The 14,821-nt window shown below is 42.9% G+C and overlaps 1 protein-coding gene across 1 annotated transcript in view; it reads right to left on the minus strand.

Moving 5' to 3' along the window:
• The window catches only part of SLCO5A1 (solute carrier organic anion transporter family, member 5A1), a gene marked incomplete at its 5' end in the record, with an annotated part of 73,799 nt that extends 59,029 nt beyond the window's left edge, over positions 1–14,770 (minus strand). Inside the window, one exon of the mRNA XM_009576965.1 lies at positions 14,208–14,770. Within this exon, the coding sequence (XP_009575260.1) occupies positions 14,208–14,770 (563 nt within the window). The remainder of the gene's footprint in view (positions 1–14,207) is intronic.
• Positions 14,771–14,821: the final 51 nt, after the last annotated feature.

Genomic DNA, 14,821 nt, shown 5'->3' on the forward strand with positions numbered 1-14,821 from the left:
CGCGCCGCGCTGCGTGCACCCCGCCACAAGTGGTTTCACCCGTGTGTCTGCAGGCTGCTGCCCCGGAGCGCTCCTGAGAGCCACCCACTCCCCGGGTGCCCCGGCTGTCCCCCTCCCACCCGCCCCCCCCGGTGCCCCGGCTGTCCCCCTCCTTCCCAGGAGGGCCGGCAGCCGCGGGCAAGCTACGGGAGGGAACGGATCTGGGATGAAAACACATCTGCTGGCTGACAAAAACTAAGGGAAAACGGCCTCCAGATCTAATTCAAGTTAACACTAACCCTTTTTTTGACATTATATTAACAGCATATCAATGCTATTAAAGGTATTCAGAAGCCCTTAATTCAGAATTCAACTCCTTATGTTCATTTACCAGACCTATAAGCTATTACCACGGTACTAACAATGTTCAGCCGGGGAGTCCCAGATGACTAAGGAAACGAAGCACTATACACTTAAAAATCCATCAAAATAGGAAAATCCAAATGTTTCTGTTCATCTTTTTTCTTGTGACATAAATAATCATTAAACGTCCTGACTCTAATCCAGTACTTTTGATTTATTCCTTGGAGAAAGTATACACTAATTACCTTGATATGTAACTCTTGGACCATACAGTAATGTGCAATAAGAATACTTTAATCACACAATACCTGCAAAATCTGAATATAGGTAGTAACAAGCAATCAGCGCAATACAACAATGTGATATGGAAGTTTGCTCCCTAAATGGAACAATAAAGCTGTTTGTACAGATAACCATCAGTAGAAGAGGTGACATAGGGTTACCTCAACACAGGCGATCTCCAAACAAAACTGAAAAGTTTGTGGATGGCCCTTTGCAGTTATCCAAATTGTCTGTGATTATGAGTACAGCTCAAACTGGATTATATTAATGCTCCTGCACAAAGAGTAAATCATCACAGAGATCATCCTTTTATTAACTCACACTGCTGAAACCCATCAGGGAAACATTTGCAAAATGTCAAAACAGGTAAGCCTGAAGCCACAGAGCTGGTATTCTCAGTGGGAGCAAATGGAAAAATTCATCCTCTCCAGCCTACTGGTGTCTAAATATGTCTTGAACGATGTACTAGATGAAAACAGGAGCAAGAGGAGTTACACAGAGAGTAGTCTTCAAACCGAATGGGACATTACTTGTATTTTCCACCCAAGAGCGAACAGAAGTTGAAATGAATAATAAGAATGAAGAATTTAGGAGCAAAAATGCATCTCAAAATGTCAAGCTATGCAAATAAGTATACACTGATGGCTAAACAATTTTCCATCAAAAGCACTTTTGCCATCAAAAATGATACCTGTTCCCAAACTGTTTTCACAATGGAAAAGAAACCCTGTTTTATTTTCCCCTAATAGGTTTGGTGACTTGAGAAATGTTTAATAAACGACATGCATTTTCATTATTTCAGATTACTTAAATAAATTTGGTACAAATATCCCAAGAGGACTTGTTAGCTGTTTAAAAATGACAAAGCTTTACAGATCAGATCCCGCTGCCATTCAGTATCAGGTGTACCTCATTATCTTCAGGGGGAATGTGAGTGTGCCATAGTTAGTTGTGATTTATTAACTTTTCCGGAAAGCTTTTCTAAATCTAATGTTCATTAGATGCCAGACTTGAGAACCATAAGACCAAGGCAGCAGTAACCTATCACGACTCTGGTCCTCATAAGCACAAAAGCATTAGTATTAATTGAACGCCTCCAGACCTTCCTTTCTGCTCTGACTGCACTTGCTGTAGAGCTAATTGCTTCTCTCCTCCAGCACAGGCTTATCCTGCCTGCCCTGCTGCACAGCAGCCAACTTCATGTTTTCTAAATGGGATGAACAGCCTGCAGATAGTAACTCTGTTGCTTCAGATCTTTTCAGGGTGACTCGTAAGATGATCGAAACGTTTTACGCAGACTAAGTGATCTTACAATTTTTCTGCCGCTGAATTTTTCATATTAGGAAATGAGCTGAATTATAAAACTGAAAATCTCTGTGGCCTTTTTAAAGCAAGTGCATCAATTAGAAAGATGAATAGAAAGGTCTTGATTGCAGCTGAGATTACAATTATGGAACATTAACACTTCCAGCTGGAGAGAAGGACTTAGTTAATATAAAGATTAAGAAGTACTAAAGAATTTAGGAGATACAAATGACAAGTATGTTTACCAAAAAACCTGCTCTGAACTGATGACACTGACTTGTGCTCTATTATTACTTGCTTCACAATCCCACGTAAGAGGATTACTGTCTATTTTGGCACTATGTAAACTACTAAACAACAGTATACAGCACATCACCGAGGGGTTGTACAAAGAGGCTGCCTCATATCATCACTCCCACACATATATTCTTCAAGTCAAATCTCCCACATCAGAAAACCACCAGCTGTCAGCTCCCTGAGCTCCACACCACTTTGTTACTCAAGAAAATGAGGGGGAAAAGTCAAGAAGTCTTTTGTTTCCAATTTAACAGGAGTGCAAGACAGCCTAAATTAAGGGCAGAATCATTGTATTATTTTCCAGTCCTCTGCACACAAAAATAACCACGCTGTTCCTCACACTCCACATCCTGATTCAGTAGAAAAGCAGCAGACAGCAGTCCTAAGTGCATCCAGGGACTCTCTGACAGAGTCACAAAGGTTACACGACCATCTCTTCTAATGCTATGCTACTAATTCTTCTAATATTTCCAGGCAGGCCATGCAAACTGGGATTAATCCAGCACTAGAAGAGTTGCTTAACCCAGCAGTTGTACTTTGGAGAAATCCTAATGCTCAGACCACAAAGTAACTGATCTGAGCATCTTATTAAACTAGACAAGGGAAATTCACTACATTCCTAATACACTACACCATTTTTTTCCTGTCAGGCACAATTCAAACAAAAAGCAGCTGGCTCATAGTGTAGGATGCCTATCTGCTAATATAAACATCCCGGCTACCATGACCATTCAGCAGTCCTCTCACTGTCTGGACCAGTTACATCTTCTCCTCCTACAAGAAAGTGGTCAACCTTGACACAACAGTTAGTAAAAGATTTCAGTATGCCAACTTGGTCAAACAATGAGATGTCATTTCTCACATACCCTGAAATGGTGACATATGACAGATCCCCCTTCTTCAGTCTTTGTAATACTCAAGATAGGCATAAATACACAGTACAACTCTGAGAATTAAAACATGGGGTTTTCTTGAAAGCATTGCACTGCATCAGACTCACGGTAAGCTCTTCTTTTCGCAGGATTTAGATTTGGAGTGTGGGGATGCAGGGGAGGAGGAAGAGGGGAATAAGGATGAAGGGAAGTTAATTACAGATCTACCTGATCATAAACAGCCCACTTTTACCTTATCCAAATATTTAAAACATTACTACTTACCCAAAGGAGTAATAGCTGCTCTACCGACATCAGTGTAGGAACTCTTAACATTGTATTAGTTCATATATTCCTCTATTTTTCTCTGGTAAATTGAATCTCTTATCCTTATTGTAGGCTGAGATATGTACCCAAGGCATACATGTACCCAAGGCTTCTGACTCACCAGGTTTAAAAGCTTTTTTCAACTCCTTTCCCATTAGCTGGCCTGGCTAGTCAATCAGTTTTACCTCATTTCTCATAGAAGGCTGATCTTCTTTTAATTATCACAAATGCATGGGTGCAGTAGCCTTACCCACTCTTTTTATTTTGCCTTTCAAGGCAAAATGCCTCCCTACTTGCTGTCTGTGTCCTACTTGCTTCTGAGTGTCCAAAGCTAGTGCAACTACCCATAAACTCAGTAAGCACAATAAATGTCCACATTTAAGCAAAAATCAATTGCTAACAAATACCAAGTAAGGCAAGGAGAAAAAGCTAATGAGAAAGGTCTTCTGCATAGGCTCAGTCACAGAGGTACTCCTAAATGCAGAGGGTACCCTTTTAGAAGTGCTCATCTTCCTTCTCCCAGAGCTTCTGGAGAAGCCATGGGAGTAAACATATGGATACTATTGCCTACTTTGCTTCTGCAGCCAAAGGAATTCACACCGGTCAGCTTTATCTTTGCCATTATAATCACTGTTCCATTAAAATATTCAGTCACTGATGTCAATGAATATACAGAGCTTCCACATATCAAAAGAGTGCACTTGCTACTTAGGAACTACAGCTTAGAGTACAGCTCTTCCTTCAAGCATCAGTTCAGTCCTCAGCTATGCTTTTGAAAAATTATTTACAGTATGGCATTACATTACAGTGATGTAGTGCTGAGCTCAGAGCCTTTCTACTCTCCTCGTGTAACAGGACTAATATTCCTCCAATAACGCTATGCAGGTGTGGTAACAAACTAACACCTACTTGTCTCAGACAACCCCAAAATCCCACTTCCTTCCCTCAGTCATCCTATTAGCAGAAGAAACATAGTTTTCTGAAATTCCTGGTTTAGGCCAATTATATAACTTACCATATAAATGCCTGAATCTGTGTGCATCAGCTCTACCATATTGCAGACCCAAAAGCTCATGTGTTATCTATATTCCTCCACGACTATAAAATTTCCCTAGGGGATACCCTCACTATTTCTGTCACTAGACAGCTGTATTAAATCAAGTTGATATAAATTGCCCACCATGTTTACAGAAATTACAGAATTATGTAGTGGTCTTCTGCGAATTTTTTATTTCTTGAAATGGGAGGGTTATTACTGAAGCTATTAGCGCTCCAGAAGGTTACACTCTCTATTAAACCTCTTTTTCACTCACTGGGATGAAGTAACAGACGGAAATATAAATTCAGATTAAAAATCACAAAGTGGCAAACTGTTTTGTTACTATTTTTTAAACTCCAGCTACTGAAATGGCAGGGATCGATGAACGGCGTGGAGAGGCATGCTGGGCAAAAGCAGGAAATGCTGGGCTGGGGGGAAGAAAAGCGTGGGCAGAAGCAAAGCTTCTCTGTTGTCTCCATCTCCAAAGCTTGCCAGGGGCTTTCCTGGACTCCACAGACACTTACAGCAGCATCTTCAGCCCTCCCCATGGCCTCCACCTGGAACCAGCCCCAGGAGGTGTCCCTGGCCCAGAGCCCCTTCTGGCTCTGCCCCCCGCCGGCTCGGACCGCACCAAAGAGGCGCTGCCAGTCCCACGCCGCTGGCACTACACCTCCCCTTCTCCTTCACCTTTCCTGGTTTTCCTTCAGCTGAAAAATCCCACCTAACCAGCATCCTCAGGGTATTCTGCTCATCAATTTCATGTGGTTTTGACCTCTGAGCCTATGAGCTGATTCCTTTGGGACCTTTGATGGAAAAGGTAGTGTTTTCAGTTGTCTTACACACAGCAAAATCTACTGAGTCAACAGCTCAGCTGAGTACAGCAATTTCTCTTTAAGTACAGGGAAAGCTTAACACACAGCAACATTAGATATCTTACAGAGTATTTCCTTTAGATATTTTTAGACACAAATGAGGCTTGCTTAATACATTCTGCTTGAATAATTACAGGTTAGCAGCCACCACAGCGTGCTCACAACTATTTCACTATCTACTTTGGTTTATCTACAAAACTGCATTTCTTCAAATGACTTCTAGGGAGGTCCAGTATCCAGATTTTAATCTAAGCAGGGACTGGAGAAGTGGGAACCAAGATGTGATTCAGAGCACCTGACTTCAGGAGCACACTTGGCACCTTTGAATGCCTACATGACGCCTGAAGTCAAATGCTGTGAACAAATCTGTGACAAACACTGGGGTAAATTACAACTTGAGTGTGAAACAGCAAATACCGTACCCTGGATAGCAAAGCATCTATCAGAAGATACACTCAGGTAACATAAGGACTTTCTGAAATATTCTGACTCTAGAGGATAGCTTAATTAATCCAGAAAGGAAAAAATACAACTACAGGAGAATCCATCCAGGATCTACTTTTTATCAATTAGAAGAGGATGATTGAAAACAGACAGATAAATATGGGAAGTAGTTGCTAATTTACAGAAGCTTAGTAAATTCCAACAACTGAAGAGCAGGTAGCTGGTTTCAGAGCAGCACTGGATTTTAAGAAAATCAATGCTGAGACACTCTCCAAACTTTCACTCTAATCCTGTAAGAACCAGAGATAAAAGCAGAGGGTAACCATCAGATTGAGGTCCTACTGTGCATAGTGCCATGTGAAGAAAGTGTTAACCGATATATGCAAGTAAAAACATGGGAGCACCCAAAAAATATCCCAGCAAGCTAATGAAAAGAAAGCAAGCTGCTGAAAAAGAACCTGTATTGAAAATGGAGAAGAGAATCAAGCAGGAACAGCACAGGAGCATATGATTAGTGGACACGCAGTACTATTTTGCAAGTACTTCATGTCATACAGTTCATGTTTATTTTCTTTGAATAATTTTCGAATTCACTTGTTCAAATTACAAGTAAAAATATACATGTTTTTTTCCAACTGTGTCTCCTCCAAACTCACCATGAGACTACTTAAAATGTAATTCATACCAGAGAACAGTGTTTTTCACTGGCGTAATGTGTCTTTGCTGCCAAGTAAGCTGTCTACCTACATAAGAACTAGTGCTTTCAGATTAGACTATCGGGTGTAATGGCAGCAGAAAATAGCACTCAAGTTTCTGAGTTTGCACTTCCCAATTTCTCAAGTAAGAACAAATTCACTGTGGCAGAAGAGAAGGGAAGAGGGAAGACCCAGGTTCATTAGCTCTCTCGTTAACGCCATGCAGCGTGTCTGAATTTCTGGCCTTGTGACAGCACAACAGATGCCCAAACTCCCAACTGTTCAGCAGCAAAGCACGACACAGCCCATACTTCTCCGTGCTGCCGGACGCTGACATATTCTTTCCCATCATGGGAAATGTCCTATTTTTTCCTGGGCACTTGGAAGGAGTTGGGGTACAGATCTGGCTGACTCAAGTGAAACTAGCTTGCATGCACACCACAGAGTTGTCTGCTGTCATAACTTTGCTAGCTCCCGCCCATGTGCCCAGATAGTCCAAGTGAGCCATGGTAAAAGCACCACGGTGTTTGAATAAAAGCATGGACACCAGGACTCAGAAGGCCAACAGAGCTGTTTGCTCCTTGTGCAGAGCCCTCACTTCTAGAGGTTCCCCAGGGAAAACATTTCCCTCTTCCGACTGTGCTGCTTCAGCGCCTTCAGATTACAGCCCTAATGACTCCCAGCATCCCCCGTAGCTGCTGAGGGGGGTTGCAGAGGCACCCTTGGACTTGGAGCTGAAATTTTGACAGCTCTGGCGACGATTCACAGGAAGGCAGGCGACCGGCTTGCCCTGCCCTCAGAGCCCATGTGGCACCGTCCGATCCATCAGCAGCAGGAGACAGAGCTAACGCTTAACTTTGATCCCTACAGTCAACAGAGGCAACAACTGCGAGAGGGGACCAGTTGAAGTATGTGCCATTTTTGCATGGTAATTTCTCAACTGTTTTCAAAAGAAATGGGAAAGCACGTAAAAACAACAAAAAAAGGAAAAGCAAGTTCATGCTTCCCAAGTAACAGGGTTTTAAAAGTGCTATCAAGATGAAAAAGATTTAAAAAGAGAGCATGAGACTAAAGAGTAATATGATTGAGTTACTTTTCTGCTCTTTTAAAATCCACAGATGAAATCCATTCACTTTAAAAATCAGAATTTTTTGATGCTGGCCTTCAGGATGAAACAGCAGGTTGAGCCTCATTTATATAATTGCCCGTGTTCCCTGCACAGCCAAGACAGGAACTTTTGAACAATGGTAGGGAGAAATCTGGTCTCCTCTCTTTTGACTGCTTAAGCACTTTCACAGCAATTAAATCCTCCCAGGTGAGATGGCCACTGAATGAAAGTTAAGGGAAAGTGCATGAAATACAGACCATCTCTAACCCACTTGCAACAGGAGTAGTTACGGTGATCCTTTACAAAACAGTCAGGGTATCCAGCAGACAGCTAAAGTTTCCAGCCCCGGGGTAATCAGACACTAGACCCCAAGCCTTCAGTTCCTGAGAGAAGGTACAAACAAGCTGTTACTTAAAGGCCACTTTCACGTCTAAGTTTCCAAGGTTCTCCGGGGCCCGTGGCAGGTTCAGATACTTGTCTGCCCAAACCAGCCCTGCAGCAGAGCTCGCCAGAGAAGAGAGGAGCTGCTCTCTGATAAAACACCATTCTCAAACTTCAGTAGGTGAAAAGGGCACTGTCGGACTCAGAAACAAAATGCTAAGCAAGGAAAACAACTGGGCCTTGGACTTCAGTGAGTTTCAGACCACTGGATCCAACCCAGTTTTTCTCCTTCAATATAAAAGGAAAGAGACAATCAGGGAAGTATGTGCGTAAGTCTCTTCTTGTTCCTAAGAAGGGCAAAGCACATTTTGCCAGTAACTTCAAGCGATGCTTTGTCAATGCAGCTGCTTGTGAACAATGACGTAGCTCATGGCAAGGACACGACGGGAAAGATGCAGAAAGCATCCCTAAGGGACACGACACTGGCAGGGCAAGTGAAGGTATATCACTCATGACATTAAATCCTGCAGGCAGAAAACTTCAGAGGAAAGGCTGTCCCCACCTTTCATTGAACTCATTGTATGCACACACTGTTCACACGGACATAGAACCCCACCTTCTCTAAATGCCTAAGAAAATGATATTTAGGATTATACTATGAAAAAAAAAAAAGTATCAGTCCACCTATGGATCAAGAGATTAAAGTGGAGAAGAAAAGTAAAATTTATCTTTCTATTTCCTCAGCTATAGGAAAGGGCAATAAAACTGCATAGCACTACTTTAAACAATTATTAGGAACCATGCCTGCTGCCTGATCAGCATTTTAACAAAAAAGATGTTACAGAAATGGCAGAGAAGCACAATACCGAACCCTCTGAGTGCTAAATCATCTGTGTGGGTAAACATATAATCCATATGCACAAACAGACCCGCAGCCACTTCACCTGCATCCCAAGATGGTCTCTACACCCAGCTGAGAGCACAGTGCGCTCAGCCTGCAGCTAGCTCTGCCCAGCTGAGTGTGCAAACAAAGCAAGCACGTTTGTACAAAAAAGACTGCTGAGAAGCCAGGTCTTAGTGTTAGCCTATGGATAAACCAAGAGGTGGCTTTCACTCAGATAAACTAATATCCTGTATTTGAGGAATAAGCCCAGCACACTGCTCTTTTATAAGGGAAATACAGCAAGCAATAAAAAATTTTGCTTCAATTTTTGATTGATAAAATCCTGCCTCCTCCCAGGCATGCTGTAAAAATAAACGTACTATGTCTGTAAGGTTTACCAACTATAGGGATCAATGCTGAGAAAACCCTGTCAGAAACTAGCCTTTTCGGATATTGGGTAGCAGGAAGCGTATTCAATGTAAACCACAAGTGGTCATAGGCTGAACGGTGAGAATAAAATGAAATACTGGTCAGCCATTTCAGTACTTCCAGACAGTCCCTCCTGTTCAGCTAGAAAGTTGATCCTGCCTTGGAAAACCTCAGTGATCTCGCAGCATCCATACAGAAGACCTGATGCACTCGGCAGGCTCCAGCTCCTGTCCTCTGGTGGCACCCATAACCCCAGAAGTGGCCAGATCAAAACGAATCAATCAAAGTGGCACAAAAATCCAGTGCTTCCCATGCCAACATCCAGGCAAGGGCATGTTATGGAGGCCCAGCTCGTTCGGCAGCTGGACTCTGCCCTGGGACCCAGTGGGCAGAGGCAGTGGGTTTCTGATGGAGTATGTGAAGCTTCTCCTCCTGCCCTCTCCTTCCAGGTGGGAATATCCATCAATATAAGGGTAGATTTAACTAGAAATACAATAAATACAATCAACATACATACATGTTGAAATGCTTTGGGGAAGTCTGTAAAAGGCATGAGGGGTACACAGAGCATCCAGCTGTAAAACACTGGTAAGCAGGTGATTTCCAAGTAGAATATAGTCACAGTGAAATGCTTTACCTAATGCAACCAAACAGCAACCCACAAATGATCCTCATGAAAACAAGGCTAGAGTCCAAAATCTTTTTGAAACTAGTGTAAATATTTATTCTTTTTCCAGGTTAGGAAAGGATTTTATTTCCCTGGCTCTCAAGCCATTATCTGCACCAACCCCATTTACACAGGTTTATCCAATTTTTCAGCTCTTATCTCATAAAAGCTTTATCTTTGCATTTTGTAATTACGGTTTGTTCCCAAAACTACGTAGAGTGTGCATGAAATTAAACTGACTTAGACCCTTTTCTCATATCATATCCTAACCAGCCTATAGCATTCTGGAAACTGAAATAAAACATCCTTAGCACACTGACTAATTCATCCACTGGTCATTTTTGGGGGGTACTGGTGAAAGTCATTCCTGAATGCTCAAATATTTTCATTAATGTGATATTTCTGTAAAACCTAACATTGACTTTCTATGTGTGAATTTTCAAAGTAAAATCCTTTTTTATTACAATACCCACTTGCAAAAGAAGCAAAATATTTAAAAATCATTCAGGCACTGTAATGCCACTAATAAAACTTCCCTTTCCAAGTGCCACAGTTAATTTTAAGGAACTGTTTTTAAAATCCATGATACATTCAGAAGGTAAACTCGCATTCAAGACAAACTATTCTATTGGATCCCTACAAAAAACCCCACAGTGTTTAGAAAAAACACACTGTGTTTACGTGCTAGAATTTGACAAGTAGCAGAAACACCATCAAGAGTACAAAACAAGACTCGTGCAGTCCAATTTGACTCCAAATTAAATTGCAATTAATTCAGTTAATTAATTAATTAAAAGGAGAACCTGCACACATTGGGCAGCTGACGACAGACATGCTACGGTACAGCCGAGCACAGAAGGGAGAGACTTTAGGAGCGGACAAAGACAACTTAGTGATTGCCCAATTTTTACAGAAAGTGCATAACTTCCATTTTAGATTATCTGTGATTAAAGGAGCCGGTCTTATATTTCCTAGGCACCTGTTACAATCATGACTTGTTTCCAAGCCTGATGTCATACATTTTCTCAAAGTTAGTATCAGGGCATCAAAGCACCGCCAGGTTTAAGGGGCAGGCGGACCCGGAGGTGGCACTGCCTTCACAAGGAAGAAACATCCCGCAGAAGAGTGAGCTCGCACATTGCTATGCAGGCAGCCCAAATATACATCCCTGCGTGGCACCTTTGTCCTACTAAAAATGACATACCACCTTGTAAACTGGCTCTATGCCACCCTGACAGATGGACTGAAGTGTAGGCAGCCAAGAGACTATGTATAAGCATCAAATATGTTTTTTGAGAGCAGGACTTCCAGCCAGGAATGTTAAAACAGCTGTCCACATTGAGCTTGCATGCCTACACTTAAGAGGATATGCTATTGCCACTCGAGCCCTGAGCTGGATTAACTTGGAAAATAAATAAAATAGCTTCCACAGCCACATAAGGTGAGTTTTTGCAGAATCAGGATTAGTGATACTCAGGGGGGCTACGATTAGTGGGCACACTCACGGGGTTGAAGAGCTCTTCAGTTCTGCAGCTCAGTGGAACTTTTATCATGTGCATCCTGGTAAACAAATGTTTCTCATCTGAACACATCTTTATATATGTTACTTTTCTTCGGAAAAAAAACATAGAATGCAATACCACCATGATTACGAACAAACACATTAGGGACCTTCCATACTTTTTTTTTAAATTAACTGTCCTCGCTCAGGCACATGTCTCTGTGTGACTGCAATCTGTTTCACTGGGCTTTCTTCTCTTTTCCAAACCTCAACGCCCATGGCCCACTCCAAGACTTTTTGTTAGCTCATGCCTACATGCATACATACATTTTACATTTTGACATCATTTGCGTAGCTTGCCCCGGTAATAAAATCATACTGCCTTGAGGAACAGGCATTGCATAATGCAAGATGTGTGGGGGCTGGCCTGCAGAGCCATGCCCTGGCCACCTCTATCCCATCCCCGCGCTCGGCTGCGCTGCCCGCCGCCCACAAATCCCTCTCCTCGAGGACATGAAACATTCCAAACCACTGAGAAGCTCCAAAAAAACATGTTTGCTCACATCAACGTGCCAAACTATGCTCTTTTTCTTTTTTTCCATGGAACTCAGACTTTATCCCTGCTCCTCAAAAAGTCACTGGCCTAAGTCTAAAGCGAGGTAAATGTTCAAAACTGAACAAGTTAAAAGTTTCCTCAGAATTTCACACTATTTAGAAAAGATAATACCAAGATTTCCAATGGCAAGCAACATTGCTTCTAGTCCTGAGTAACTTAAAGACCGAAAGGAGGCGATGGTACATTTTACTCGATGTTTAAACATGCTTTGTGTTCATTTTAATTCTTCTCCCTGGGGACAGGATCAGATCGCGGGCATGCATTTTTCATGTACACTCTAGCTGGGTACCTCACCTTTACTCTTCCGAATCACTATGTATGAACTTCAACTCTACGAGGGTACTCCCAGTATAGATCAAAGCTGCCTTCAGTGCCTGGCGACAGGGTCACATACAGTCTTCCAACAGCTGCTGGTGTCTTTTACCTTTGTTAACTTTAAGGCTGATCTTTGCTGCAATTAACAGTTACCTGAGTCACTTTAGTACGATTTCCTGTGCTAGAAGTGCTTCAATGGTAGGCATCGTTTCTCCTGCACAGCGAGGATTTCCCACAACTGACCTTGCCTCCCCCTTCGGTGCAGACCTCCTCCTCTTGCACCATTCATCTCTTTTACCCTTCATTCCTCACCTACAGCCTTTCCATTTCCTTTTTTCCCATGTTTTTGAGGACTGTATGAAATCAGCTATTTGCAAAAGTTGCAGCCCCCTCTCTGCTGCTCCAAACTACAGTTACTAACCTCAGCAACAAGATGCTTTACTTTTTCATACTGCCAATAAAGTTGATTCCAGGTTAATCTAAATTTCCATACCACTTAACCTTTCTCAGAGGGGAGGAAGAGAGGGAAAACACTTGTCAAATATTTCATGTGGCAGATTAGCAATGCTGTGAAAACAATAGAAAAAACACAGATAATACCTCTCCCTCCTTCCGAAAACCAACAGTGCCTCAGGCTTTCTCAAGACACCACACATAGACTGTGCATGGCTTTAAAATGGTCCAGGGAACAGTCAAACTGCTGAAGAATAGGTCAAAAGAAGTAAAAATACTGATCCAGATCACTACTTTTGTTTAATAAAGTAACTACACACACCCCCCGAGTGTATTTTTTCGTGCATGTCTATTTTACACGGAATGATTAGCTCCACAGTTATCGTAAAGACGAAGTAAATTAAACTGCAAATGGTAATGCTGAGCATCCAAAACCCCTTGGCAGCTCTCTCAGCCCCGTAAGTGCCTCTCCTTATTTGAAAAGAATTTGAAGGAGTACATGAGGTTCATTTCTTACAGAATCATGTAAGATACGAATGCAAATTCAGAGAAGTCAGTCTTCTTACGCATTACACAAACGATCAAAAATGTGTGGTCATGTTCAAACTCCAAAAAAGTTTAGTACCCAGTTATCTGAGAAACCCCTTTCTCCCATCATAAGAACAACTATCAGGAAGACCTGTCTGTACCTGCCGAAAGCCAGGTGCCAGATTGGGCTCTCATTTTCTTGTGTCCCTTGAGCTCCCATAACCGAGCTCTTAACCCTGAAGGTTTTACTTGCTGTTTTATCAACATTTTTTCAATCCATTCTGAGTTGCCAGATGATTTACCGATGCCAGCCAAAATTCATAGCTAGTTAAAGGTAAATGAATGCTGGAAAAGTAAAAAGAAGCATGCCAAAATCTCTCAAAGGGCTTATAAAACATTATCATCCTAGATAGAGTCTAGGCTAAGGGCATGCTGACCAAAATTTAGAAATATATAGCTTCTGTATTAGCAAAAAGAAACTTGAAGGGGCATGGCAAACTTTAACATCGCTTTCTGAAAAAGTCACCAGCTAACGCCAAGTGCTGAAAAGCGTTAGAGAAGCCAACCTTCTCCGCTGTCCCGCTCCCCGTGCGGGAGGGGTGTGAGTACAGCCGCTTTTACGCACACTACGTTAGCTTCACCTGTTACTGCTGTTCACCACTCCACGTTTTAAATGTAAAAAAACATTTTAAAATAGGACCGCATGGCAATTTTACTTCAAAAGTTTACTTCAGAAGGAAAGCTTAGCACAGGTGCTGTTCAGGAGGAACAGGGCAGAAGTACCTGTAACTGGTTCCTCAGAGAGATCTGGCGTTCAGCCATCAAAGCACCCCGGTACTTAGATGCCTTACCTAGGTAAAGCGAGGCGTTTTCTTTCTTGACATTGTCATCTAGGTAGGTTGGTCCCAAGGTATAGATGGGTGTCGAGCCCATGCCAATGAGGATTTGGGCACAAATGAATAAAGCTACATAGAGAGAGTGGTCGTTTCCACCGGAGTCCTTGACACAGGCCGGCGAGTCCCACTGCTCTTTGGCGGTGCCATTGCCAGTCACGCACAAGCCCTCGTTACTGACGGAGGAGTTCAATTCCTGGATCTGGTACGGCGGAGAGATGAAATGAGGTAAGGAGAAGAGCGCAGCCCCCAGGGCGATGAAAAACCCCCCTACAGCCAGCCAGAGCGGCCTCCGTCCGCGCCCCCCGAAGTAGCTGATGAAGACCACCACCACCAGGCTCCCAATGTCGAAGCAGCTGACCAGCAGCCCCGACTCCGAGCTCTTGAGGCTGTATCTCCGCTCGATGGTGGTGATGACGCTGCTCAGGTAGCCGGAGACCATGAGCGACTGGATGAAGGTCAGGAAGCACATGCACACCAAGAAGAACCGCGAGTCCGCCAGCACGGCCCGCAGGCACACTCTGCCCGGGAGGCCCGCCAGAAGCAGCGGTGGCGGCCGCAGGGGCAGCGGG

This window comes from Fulmarus glacialis, unplaced genomic scaffold, assembly GCF_000690835.1.
Source record: "Fulmarus glacialis isolate BGI_N327 unplaced genomic scaffold, ASM69083v1 scaffold6194, whole genome shotgun sequence".
Taxonomy (NCBI): Eukaryota; Metazoa; Chordata; class Aves; order Procellariiformes; family Procellariidae; genus Fulmarus; species Fulmarus glacialis.